Raw genomic sequence first — 12,449 nt, 5'->3', positions numbered from 1 at the left:
CTGATTCCTCCTTTTGTTTGACGTTCAGGGGCCAAAAAAAAAAAACCAACCAAAAAACAAAAAAAAAACGGACTCAGAATTTTCTTCGGAAATGGCTCTCACTCGCCCCCTACAGGGAAATTGTGTCAGTGCAGTCAGGATGGGTTACACACAGTTCAGCGTCCTTTTTGAGACACTGGCCTGGCATTGGCCTCTCTGTTCCTGAGGTTTGGTACCAAAATGTCGGGGATAGGAAAAAGCCCTTCCGCACACCCAGGGTCGATGAGAAGGGTGCTGAGTGAAAAGGCAGGTGGTGGGAACTTCCTTCAGCCAGCAGAATAGTGTATTTGGCAATGTCCAGAGACGTTTTTGGTTGCCAAATGGCCACTGGGGTACCACTTGCATTTAGTTGGGGTAAAGACATGAAATGCTGCCTACGATGCATGGACAGCCCCCAACAACAGCTATCCAATCCAAAATATCACCAGTGACAAGACTGAGATACTCTGATTGAGAGTCATGTTTTGAGTGATGCTGTTGGTTTTTCAAACATACCATCTTTCCCATCATTTCAGATCTGGCTGCTTCTAGCACGACGGTTGTGTAACCTTCCCGCCAATTTCCAAATATCAAAGTCCTTTCAGCTGTGTCTGTCCTGCAAGATGCTTTCTGACAACATACCATTTAACAAACAAGAAGATAAGACGTACTACCCTCAGAGAACTGAGCCTTATTCACCCCCATCCACTGAAAAAGCATTATTTCAACATTTCAAGCAAAATGAGGTTTTCCAAGTCATGGTATGCCAAGTGCTCCCTCAGTTTGGAGCTGTGGGAAGGGCAAGAGAGGGTACAATTAACTGAAAATAAGAGGCAAGCCTTCACCTTCCAGCAGGAGCCTCGAAAAGATCCCTATCCTTCACTCAAAAAGGAGATCTGATTTACAAAAGACTTTTCTAGAAGGCAGTTCGCGCATAAATCAAAGTCCCTCGTGTAGGGTTTACAAAGTACTGGCGTGTGGGTGGGGCTCTGGGTCTCACTGCTCAGAGGAAGGACAGCCCCCGGGACACAGGTGTTCCTACAGTACTCAGAAGAACCGGGAAGAAGCCGGGGGGCGCTGGGAGGACTCAGGACGGCCAGGGAAGGAGGGAGAAGGCCTCGGAGAGATAAGGCCAGCAGAAGAGTAAGGACTCGTAGTGAAACACCGAGGTGGCCTACGAGAACTCCGACAACGCCTCACGCGCACGCGCAGGACCCCGCACCACCCCCTCGTTCGCATTTCCGGCTGCTTCTTTCTGCATCCGGGGCACGAAAAGACTCCGTTAGGCCTCGGGCGGCGGTCCCTCACCGGAACCGGAAGTGAACCCCGAGCCAGGAGAAGGAAGCCGGTGGCCGATCCGTCAGCAGCCGGCGGCGGCCTCGAGGGGCGGCGCTGCGCTGCTCCCTGCGAACCGGTGCCGCGGCCGGGCGGGTGGCCAGCCCAAGGGCCCGGCGCCATGAAGCTGTACAGCCTAAGCGTCCTGTATAAAGGCGAGTCCAAGACGGTGCTGCTCAAGGCCGCATACGATGTGTCCTCCTTCAGCTTTTTTCAGAGATCCAGGTGAGCGGGCCCAGGAGGGCGGCGCCCGGACGGGGAGGCCCGGGGTCCGGGTTGGAGACCGTCCGGGAATCGAAGCCCGGGGCTTGGCCTCCCGCATTGGAGCCGGTGGTCTTTTCCTCGGCCTGCGGATTGTGCCTCTGAGAAATCATCCTCCTTTCAATCGTGAAAAGCTGTAGCCCGTTCTGGAATGTAGTCCGTAATCAGGGTTTTTCAAAATTTCTGTATAGAAATGACCGGGGGTCTTTGAGAAAGGGCAGATTCCTCTAGGTTCACGCCCAGTTGAGTTCCAGCAATCTGTATCTTAAACCAGCAAATCCCACTCAGTGGTTCTGACCCAGGAAGCTCACGTGCCACACCTTAAGCGCCACGTTTGTGTTGTTTGCCTGGGCTTTCCAACAGTTCGGTGTGAGAGTTCCTGGTACACTCTGTCATATTATGGAGGAAGTCACTGAGGCCCCAGGAGATGGATACCAAACCAGCCAGGACTCCAACCCAAATTGTATGCTCTTTACGGTTGGGCTCTAGTGGTACAAATGCGTTCTACAGTGAAATTGTGGAAGGAAGCATGGAGGTTTTAGGGCTTAAAAACCTTTGAACATTTGCGAGGCACTTTAATGCAATCAAGTGTGTGTTAGAAGTACCACAGACACTTAACAGCCTGTTTGAGGGAGGGGTGGCGGTGACTCAGGCACAAAAGGAGAAGGATCCTACAAAGTCTGTGTCTTTGGACACCCAATCTCCAGGTCTGGTGGCATCTGGATTCTATCTTCATTACTTCAGTGGGCTGTTTTGTTCTTGATGAGAGTGGCTTGATGGCAGAATCTCAAACAATTCCACTTGTTATTTTGTTGAAACTTTCTGCTTCTTTTTGGGTCCTTCTTGATCCTAGCATTCTCTATCATGACTTCTAGTCTCTGTTCTGTGTTGCTGCTTTTCTGTGATGGAACTTTGGGTGTTAACTTGGTTAACTCTTGATTCTTTTCCTTTCTCTCTTTTCCCTACTGACATTTACTGAGAATCCTCAGAGATTTCACTTTCGGACTTTCATCTCACTGGTTTTCGGTATCCAGACCAGTTTCAGATGATTAACACAACGGCAGTACTGTAGGGAAATCTCTACAGATGTCTCTTAAAACAACACATAGTCCAGTTGAGCCCATTGTTTTTCTCATAAGTCCTCCTCTCTTCTGTCCAGCCCACCTCATGATTATCAGAATGCGAACCTCAGAGCTTTAAAACATTTTCCAGCTTTTCTGGCTCTTGTATGCAGAATGTCACAATGAATGCAGTTCTTCCTTTGTCTAATTATAGTTCTACTCTAAGTTCTGTCTCTTTTTAGTTTTATTGCAAGGACTTCCTTATTTTCAGACTTTCCTCTAAGGGACTTTTCTGGTCCTATTCACTCTCTCAGGATATTAATAACAAGTAATACTATGCGCCAGACATCGTGCTAAGTGCTCATTTAGTCATCACAGCACGTCTCGATTTATAGACAAAGCGCGGTACAGTAAGTCCCTTACCAGAGGTCACACATCTCGTAAGTGATGGACCTGGGATCCCAGCCAGGGGAGTCCACTCCAGACATTGTGAGTCCTCACTCTGCTGTGTGGCTCTTGATGTGATCTCAGGAGTGTATGAATCTGCTGGAACCAACTGTGGATTCCACAAGTCAGGACTCTGCACTGACAGCCCTTTATATGACATTCCCAGTCAGAGGCTTCTTGTTAACTCTGGTCCCTCCAGCTGGACTGTTTTCACCTGTGACTCTTCCATTCTGGCCACATCTTTTTCTTGGGCCTGTGAACTTCCTCCTCTCCCTCAGCCTTGGTACAAACCATTTTCTGTTTCCTTGTCTTGGCTGAGCCCTTGCCCTCAATTCCGTCCAGAGTGTCCCAGGCCTGTACCATGGATTAGCCCCACCCGACCTGAGGCTAGAGCCAGCATTCACTGTCGCATTGCAGGGTCCAGCATGTGGCAGCTGCCATAACTGACTGTGCATCCACTGAACAGTTTTTGCCACTTAGTTGTCTCCATCACAGATTTTATTTCTTCCCACTTCTTGGGAGTTAGTGGAGCCTTGAGAACAGGAGCTGGCCTCTGCTTCTCTGCTGTGTCCCAAATCATACTCTGACTAAAATGTTAAATTAACTATAACCTGTAGAAGATTCCCCAGAAGTCTGGAAGTGGGTTGTTTGGGTCTGCTCAGTAGCAAGCAGATGTGGTTTGAATGGTTGTGATGATGTGTAATTATCTGTATTCATGATCATTGACAGAGTGTTTATTAGTTCTTCCTAAGGTTGGAAGGGAAGGAATGAAACCAGGAAGCAATGTCTCCTTAGTCTATAAGCTCAGGGGTCACTTTGCATTGTGTTAGGGACAAGGTGACAGGAACAGGTAATATGTGTTGTGTTTCTTAGCGTTCAGGAGTTCATGACCTTCACAAGTCAGCTGATTGTGGAGCGCTCAGGAAAAGGCAGCCGAGCTTCTGTGAAAGAACAAGGTAAGAAGACCTACCACCTTGTAAGCATGTGCTGGCCTGGCTGCCCCACCTCAGATGGCCTAGAGCTCTGTCCACGGAGGGGCTGCCTCGTGATGGAGAGGGTTCCCAGGACCACGATCCTCCACTGGCTTCTCTCTTTCCTCCTGCCCTTCCTGTTATGCAAAATTCTATGCCCACTGTTGGTATGTTGGTTGCTTCCTTAAATCACCCCCAAAAGCTTAGACTCGCTTACAGTTAGGGTCTGCCTCTCTTGGAGCAGTAAGCAGCCTTCCTGCTTTGTCCTCTTTTGCCTTTGGAGTTGTAAACGTCTCAGAAAAGGACTCTACCCAGCCCTGTTGAGCAAAAACTATTCTGTGCTGCGTAGTGCTTTTGCCCAGGAGCCTGGAGACCCCTTATTTTTCCTCATGACCTTAGTTTTTTCTTCTTCATGATTCAGGTTTCCTATAAGAATTTTTAGGCATTTGTTTTAGGAGCATTTGGTTAGCTATGTCACCTCTGAATCCTTTCCAAATGACAAAATATCATTTCAAGGATTGTGACTGTTTTGCAGAAGCCCTGTACAGGCTGTACCTTTGATAATCCGTTGACTTCAGCACAGTCGTACTTGAGACCCCAGCCAGCAGTGGCTCATTTTTTTTCTGGATGGGCTTTATCTCTTCCTCCCTCTCCTGCCCCATCCCCATCAAGGCTCACCACAGACTGGAGCAGGCTAGATTGCTGTAGTGAGGAAACCTGGTGCCCTGACAGGCTCAAGCCAGGAAATCTTTTACCAAGTTTCTTGTGTATATATGAACATGGAAGCCACTCAGCTTGTCCAGAGTTCCATCAGCTTGGGAGCAGAGCAGAGCACCTCTGAGGGCTGCAGCTTCCAAGACATAGCGGAGCCTGACCTCAAGCTCAGGGTGGGACTCAGACGAGCCCCTGGGGCCGTTTCCTGGGATGTTTCTGCACCACTGGTGATCCTTCGACCCTGGCTTTGCACGCTGAGCCTTGGGACTTTCACTCACCCTGAAGCAGGTGTTGGGCCACACTGCCAGCAGAGCCCCTGCACGTGCTGCCCTGTGTGCAGGGCCTCACCGTAAACCTGGCTCAGAGCCGATTGCTGACCCAGAAGACGGAAGCCCAGCACTGTGTCTATCAGTCCAGCGGCTTTGGGGGTGAGAAGTCTAAAGCCCTCTTGTCATCCTCTTGTCTCCTTAGAATATCTGTGCCATGTCTACGTGAGAAATGACAGTCTTGCGGGAGTGGTCATTGCTGACAGTGAATACCCATCCCGGGTGGCTTTTACCTTGCTAGAGAAGGTGAGTTTGCAGCTTGGCTGGACTGTACTTGGGCAGACAGGCGTGGACTGGGACCAGGAGTGACGTAAGGGATGAAATAGTGTGTCCAAAATCAGCCTGCTTTCAGCCTCCTCACTCTAAACCAAGAGACAGTCTGGGAGCCTTCTCATTCCTGACTGTCTCATCCCGTCCTACCCCCGTCCCCCACTGATTTCTGCTTCTCATCCTACTAGTGTCCCTGGGGCCACCTTGGCTCTCCTTGTCAGCCACAGAGTCCCAGCATCTCTCCTTCCCAGTGGGTCCCTCGGGTCAGCTCTAGCTGTGCTTTCGCCCCTACTCACTCCTCTTGCCAGCTCTGCTCCTGCTTCCGCTCTGAAAGTCGTGACTTTCATTTCCTTCTGAGCCACACCAGGCTGCATGTTCTGCCCCATGACCCACCTCCCTTTTTCCCCTCCTCTGCTCTTTCAGGCCATACATGCACACACCAGGCTCCTCCCCACCTGCCGCGCTTCTGCTCAAGGAGTCCCCCTGCTGGCCCTTCCTGCAGTTACAGCTGCTGCTTTCCCCAGTATGGGACTGGTGCCTCCTCATTCTTCAGTGTGTTTTTTTGCCGTGCGAATGATAAACTCCTCAAACACCCTGGCCCCACATCCCCTAAAACACACATGCGTATAAGCGCATGAAGTCTGGTGACTGCTTAAATTCAAATGACCTAATTACCTTTTTGAAGAATTGTTTTGAAAAATTAAAGGTTCAGTATCCTCTTTCCTGGAAATTCACAACCTGAGAAAAGTGGAAATCTGTAATTTGAATTTCTAATAATTTATCATTCCCAGATGAGGTTCCTATCAGGCTGGGCATACTTGCATCTTAATTCCAGGAATACTGAAGAAGAAGACACTTGGACCTAGATTTCCTCCCTTGCCATTAGCTGTCCCCCTCTCCTTCCTCTGTGGGTCCGAGAGCCTCTTTTGGGTGAGCACAGAGGTGGGGCTGTTGTTGAACTCCTCTGTCTTGCAGGTACTAGACGAATTCTCCAAGCAGGTCGACAGGATAGACTGGCCAACTGGATCCCCTGATACCATCCATTACACAGGCCTGGACAGTCACCTCAGTAGATACCAGGTAAGGTGCCAAGGCTGTGAAACAGAAAAGCCAACAGCCCTGATGGTTGTGACTCTGGATGGTATGGAGGTTGATGTCCTCCTAAAGACCGCAGGAACCCACCTTAAGACCTGGAACCTGAGCTCCTAGGCAGGCTTTCACTTTTCCAGCATGCGTTTAAGCATCCTGTGGTTTTTAACTTCTGAAAGTATATCCAGCTTGCTTGGTTTTGAGCCCAGTTTCCAGGCAGCTACTCCAGTCCTGATGTTTTTATTTTTGCTTCTTCCCTAGAACCCCCGAGAAGCTGACCCCATGACTAAAGTGCAGGCTGAACTGGATGAGACCAAGATCATCCTGGTAAGTAAGTAAATTGGGAGACCAAGTTCAGAAACTGAGAGGCAAAAAGATTTGCCAGCAGTCAAGCCCACGCAGCTGACGCTTGTTTTAATTATAGTCAAAGCGCTTCTGAAAGTGGTGGTGGCCCTCCTGGCCCTGTGCATCAGAGGCCTTGAAAGCAGACTCACTCAGACAGCCACTCTGTGGTTCTACCTCCATGGTGCCTGCCTTAGCCTGACCCACAGCCCAGCAGGTTCCTTATTTTCAGAGTGTGGGTTTCGGTGCAGACTGAGGCTCTCTGACTAAATACAGGTCCCAAGTTGTCAGAAACAGGCCTGATTCAGAGGAGCGGGAAACCTGCATTTTACCTGAAATCTAGTTTGCAGTTGCTGTTTTCTGCCTTTGTTTTTAAACTCTGGGCTGCATTGGCTTTGGAATTAAAGTTAAGAGATGACCGTCTTCAGGCACCTCTCTGTCTTCTGTAACGTTTCTCCATGTTTGCTAACCAAGCCCTGTCTCTGCCTTCTGCTGCTGCCTTCACAGACTGCTCCTCAGTCTGTGAGCAAGCACACAGAGGCAGGGGACACACACGCACTCTTTCCTTGTCTCTCCACAGAGCAGATGGGTCCAGGTCACCCAGCCCATTCTGGCTGCAGTGGTAAAATCTGGATTACTGGTCACACTGCCTTTTATCCATCCTATTCATGTCTTGATCCAGTTAACTTTTTATGGTGGAAACCTGAGTTGCTCAGCCATGTGTAGAGATAAAGAATGTTTTTGCTCATTTCTCATTCTGTGCCATTTCATATGTCCAAACCTAGGGTCATGCCAATTGCCTCTGAGGGCCTTGCAGTTGAAGCAGTGGCCATCTGGGGTGGGAGCAAGTCAGCCACTTCCTGATGGCCCTGGTAGCGGGGCTAGGGACTCTTGTGAGGACCTCCCTCCCCCATGTGTTTGGAAAGGGTCTGTCTGTACTAAGTACAGAGGGGCTGTCACAGAGCTGATAGTTGTGAGATTCAGACACAGTTCCCCTGGGGGAAGCATGACATGGCTGTGCAGTAAGAATATGTGTGTGTAAATATGGGCGCAGGGGACCTCTCCTGGAGTGTGGCTATCTAAGCCTCTGCTTTGGAGGATTTGGGGGCAGTGCTTTATGTCCAGTTAGAACCTTCTAGATCCTTCAGGAAGGTCACTAGGCCCTGTGTCCTCCACAGGTCTGGGTCACTGTGTGTTGATGCTCATGTGGGGGAGGAGCCCAAAGGAAGCACTTTGCTGTGACTGAGCTTCATGAGGGACTTGTGTCTGCTCACCTTGTGAACAGAGCAAGGCATTCTTTTGTGTCTTTCCCCTTGTCCAGCACAACACCATGGAGTCTTTATTGGAACGAGGTGAGAAGCTCGATGACCTGGTATCCAAATCCGAAGTGCTGGGAATACAGTCTAAAGCCTTCTATAAAACGGTGAGTGTGGCCTGGCCACTCCTGGGCACACCTTCACTCGGCTCTCCCTGCCTCTGGGCTGCTTCCCCCCCTCCCCCAACCTCCCCAAGGTGAGGATGGGTCCTCCTCACTCCTGCTGTCTGAGGTATGCCACCTTCCCAAAGAGGTTCCGACACTTCTAATTTGTTAACTTGGACTGAACTATTTCACCGTTTGGACAGTAGGGGTGCTGCATTTACTTGGTCAGCCCACACACATTTGCTGTCATGGTGTGCCTTGGAGGGAGATGCCTGTGGGGTTAGGAGGTATCTGAACAGGAGGTGAAGGAGAAGGTAACAGAGGCCCCATGAACCAAGTGGGTACCTCTTTGCTCTCTGAAGATATCCTTAGTAAGAAACACCCCCATGGGGTCAGATAACTTTATGGGGAGTCAAGGCTGGAGTGAAGGAAAAGACAGTCTTGTTCTTTATACTCGGCTAAACAATAGGAAGTTTCCTTCCTTATCGATAGCATTAATGGAAGGTGGACAGAATAATCTTGGGAGTGTGAACTACTCCTGGATGGTTTCCCTCCACTTCTCTCTCCTTGGTGGTTCCAGAGCTCCTGGTAAAGCCAAGTGGTCCCCTCAGAACTTCCAGCTCTATGTGTGCTGAGGTCCACCTCTTCAGCTCTGTTTTGTCTCTCTCAAGGCCCGGAAACAAAACTCGTGCTGTGCAATCATGTGATGGCTGCCAGCAGAGGCCCCTACGCTGGAACGTCACCATCATTCACACCAGAGCCGCGGCCCCCCCAGGAAGCAGAGCCACCTCGCAACAACCCAAGTGGGACAGATTCAACTTCAGCTTTGCAGCTCCTGGGAGAAACCGAAGGGTGGATGGGGACCTGGGGGTGGGGAACGTTCAAATTCACATGTCTAGTTATTTTTGAAAAGATACTGAGGCCCCTAAATGTGTATTTGGGGGCCAAATGGAACCATAAAGCTCAGTGACTCCGTAGATGCTGCAGGGCTCGTTTCTAATCCCCTGGGAAGGATGTGGGCCCCCGACTTGTGCAAGGCCCATGGGGGGTTAAGAGCCAGCTCTTTGTGGATCTTCACATGTTTGGGTTTTGTCTGTATACTAACTATTAACACTACAGGGAGCAGGGTCCCTAACTCCAGGACTGGGGAGGGACAGCCACTGTGGGGCTGCAGTGGGCGTGCGGGCGGGGTGGGGGGCTCAGGCCAGTGCTTCCATGTTGGGAGGAGACAGCTACTGGACTTCACAAATTCTGAGACCTGGTTTGCATTCCTGCTGAGGGTTGACTTTGACTTTCTGCGATACCCATCCAGCAAGCAAGTTCCGTCAAGAGCCCTAGAAGTTGGGGAGGAGGCGCTTGCCCTGACTTGCCATTTGACTTTGAGCATCTGGATCAGAGCATGTGTGCTGCGGTCTCGTGAATGGTTGTCACTTGCCTCTCTGGTGACAAGAAGGACTGTTCTGACAATCACCTGGGACTTACGTCTTAGCAAGTGACCTTCACTGTGGCCGCCATTACAGGCACCAAGAGAAGATGCCGGCCAGCCTGGGGGTCCCAGCATCCACTTGTGGGCTGAGCTGTCCACATTCCAGCCCAACCCCCGGCAGACGCACTGCTGAGCACCACTACCCCGCCCCCGCCCCCAGCAGCACGAGGCCTATGGCGCCGAGGCCCAGCCCTAAGAACAGGTGCAGGGGCATCCCAGGCAGTAGCCCAGGAGGTTCCGGGCTCTTCTGAGCCTTGCTGGTCCCTCGGGCCACACTCCCATGTTGTAAACCACCTCCTAGTGCCCTGCTGCACTTCCTGAGGACACAAGCTCAAGACACACCCTTGAGACTCAGTCTCCGTGGATGCCCGTCTTGGAGTGGCATCAACCAGTGTGGTCTCATCCTCAGCTGTGCTTCCCTGAGCCCTCTGTTCTTGCCCTGTCGAGGAGGTCCACTGCCCCGACAGGAAGTGCCTGTGGCCCTGAATGCCCTGGCATGGGCCAGAAGTGGGATCTGGGTGGCCTCCGAGGACCCACCCTAAGACACTTACCTGCCAGCTGCTCGTTTTCTCTGGGCACTGTGCCGCCAGAGAACTTGGCCTAAAAGTAGCTTACCCAGCGTGAGTTCTGCCATGTTTACCCTTGAAAGGTGCAGACCTGGCCTGCTCACTGGTCTCTGAGGTGGCCATGACCACCCCTTAGGGATGACTGAGAGTTGTCTGACTCCTCCCACTTCGGAGGGTACTGGGGTTGGGGGGGTGGGGGGTGGTCAAGATTGGGAAGAGGGTGGCAAGGGTGGGTAGGGCTGGCCGAGACCTCTGCATCCACCCTTCCCCCAGCTCCTCTTGTCTTCTAATGTTAAATCATTTGGCAAAGTGTATTTTAATAACTGCTGCCTAACTTTTCTGTGTTCTGTTTGGAAGGTTCCTGTCTGGATAAAGTTGTCTTTTGAAATTCCAAAATAGTCCTGTGCTTTGTTTTGGGCTTCCCAGGTGGCACTAGTGGTAAGGAATCCACCTGCCAATCCCAGGGACTTAAGAGACGTGGGTTTGATCCCTGAGTCAGGAAAATCCCCTTGGAGTAGGAAATGGCAACCCACTCCAGTACTGTTGCCTGGAGAATCCCATGGACAGGAATCTGGTGGGTTACAGTCCATAATCACAATAGTTGGACACGACTGAAGCGGCTAAGCGCACACTGCTTTGAGCCACAGGGAGCCCCGTCCCTCGTGCTGTTCCCCGGCCGAGTGCGGGGTTCGCCGCATCCTGGGGGGAGGCAGCCTCTACTTTAATGCCCCCATTCCCCTCTCCCCAACCCCTAGACCTTTCTAGCAGGAAGTGGGGAGGGAGCCCCAGAGTAGAGAGAAGTCCTGCTCTGAATCCTGTGACCTGGTCCTCGCTGCACCCTAGAAACCACCTGGGAGGCTTCCTCATAGCCACAGAGGCAGGACCACACACCCAGAAACTGAAGATCAGGGTGTCTGCTGCGGTGTGGAGCGCCTGTGCCCCCCGAATCCTTGCAGGCTGGCAACTCGGGTCCTAGTTTAGGGAATGTCCTTGGCAGTTGGTTGTTAGACTGTGAGTGCTTCTCACCTATTTGGTTGCTGGCCTGGGACCGACCTGGAGACCCCTGGAATAGGGAGCAGCCTGGGCATTTCCAGCTTTTCCTGCTCAGAGGACCCACCAGGGCATGTGCCCAGGGAGCTTTGCCCAAAGCAGGTGCTCTTTAAAGTGACAAATGAAAGGCCCCTCACTGACTTCCCTCTGCCTATCCTGCCATGCCTGCTGGGAGTGGGCCAGAGCATGGTTTCAGAGTGCTGGTCCACCTCAGGATTCCTGCAGGATCCCCAGCGGGGGTGTGGTGGGGCCACGGCGGTTACCCAGAGGGAGGCCTGGCCTGGAAAGCCTCCTCGGATTACAGCTGATAGGGGAGCGGAGCCCTAGATACTGCAGTGGTGGTGATGACTCCGCTCACTGGCTCTGTCCTAGCTTCTCTGTGCCAAGCTCTCCGATCTGCCCTGGTGCTCCCCGGGTAGCCCTCATGTCGGCCTGCACGCCTGAGAGCCCTCCCAGGTATCACCCACAGGGCCAGCAAGGTAGCCTCCTGGCCCATCTGAAGGACCAGGAGGCCTGCTGTGCCCTCGTGGACAGGACTGAGCGGGCCTGAGGCGGCGCCGCCTGATCAGAAGTCGCTTGGACCTGGTGGGTGGGTGTGGGTGTATCAGATTGTTTGGAAGCCTGTACTCCTGTCCTGAGAAAGCTTAAGGCGTGATGTACAGACAGGCAGTGGCACCTGGGGACCAGGCGTAGAGGGGAGGCTGCCCATCACCACACGAGGGTGTCTCTTGGGTGTCAGCAGGACTGCCGGGCACTGTGCAGGAGGGAGGAGCGCACGAGGCCTTCGAGGGGCCAGCGGAGCACAGGCAGGTCCCAACAGCCCTTGCCTGGTATGTCCTAAACATGTGCAACCGTGAGGGAAGGATGTTCAGAGAAGCAGGCGGCCTGGCATCCGTGTGTCCATGCAGCTGTGTGGCCCTGTGGCCACGTGGTCAGAAAGCCATGAAGTCAGGTGGCCATGTGGCTATGTGGTCTGGCGATCAGGCAGGTTGGATGGCCATGTGGTCAGGCAGGCACGTGGCCAGTGCTCACTCGGCTGGTGCAGGCCGAGAGTGTTCCCAAGGAAGGCCCAGAGGCTTTGTTTCCCTGTGGT

The 12,449-nt window shown here is 52.1% G+C and overlaps 1 protein-coding gene across 2 annotated transcripts; it reads left to right on the top strand.

Annotated features, from left to right (window-relative positions):
* Positions 1–1,328: 1,328 nt before the first annotated feature.
* YKT6 (YKT6 v-SNARE homolog) lies at positions 1,329–10,682 on the top strand. 2 transcript variants are annotated; one of them, XM_065939251.1, is made up of 7 exons: positions 1,329–1,578; positions 3,996–4,078; positions 5,279–5,379; positions 6,379–6,483; positions 6,754–6,819; positions 8,156–8,257; positions 8,926–10,682. In XM_065939251.1, the coding sequence occupies exons 1-7, from the start codon at positions 1,475–1,477 to the stop codon at positions 8,959–8,961; spliced, it is 597 nt and encodes a 198-aa protein (XP_065795323.1). In that variant the 5' UTR covers positions 1,329–1,474; the 3' UTR covers positions 8,962–10,682. The 2 variants fall into 2 exon arrangements, with proteins under 2 accessions (XP_065795323.1, XP_065795324.1); XM_065939252.1 differs by having other exon boundaries at positions 1,450–1,578; positions 4,003–4,078.
* Positions 10,683–12,449: the final 1,767 nt, after the last annotated feature.

Source organism: Muntiacus reevesi, chromosome 6 (genome assembly GCF_963930625.1).
Source record: "Muntiacus reevesi chromosome 6, mMunRee1.1, whole genome shotgun sequence".
Lineage (NCBI taxonomy): Eukaryota > Metazoa > Chordata > Mammalia > Artiodactyla > Cervidae > Muntiacus > Muntiacus reevesi.
The sequence above is the reverse complement of the archived record's forward strand: the minus strand, read 5'-3'. Positions and strand labels throughout refer to the sequence as shown.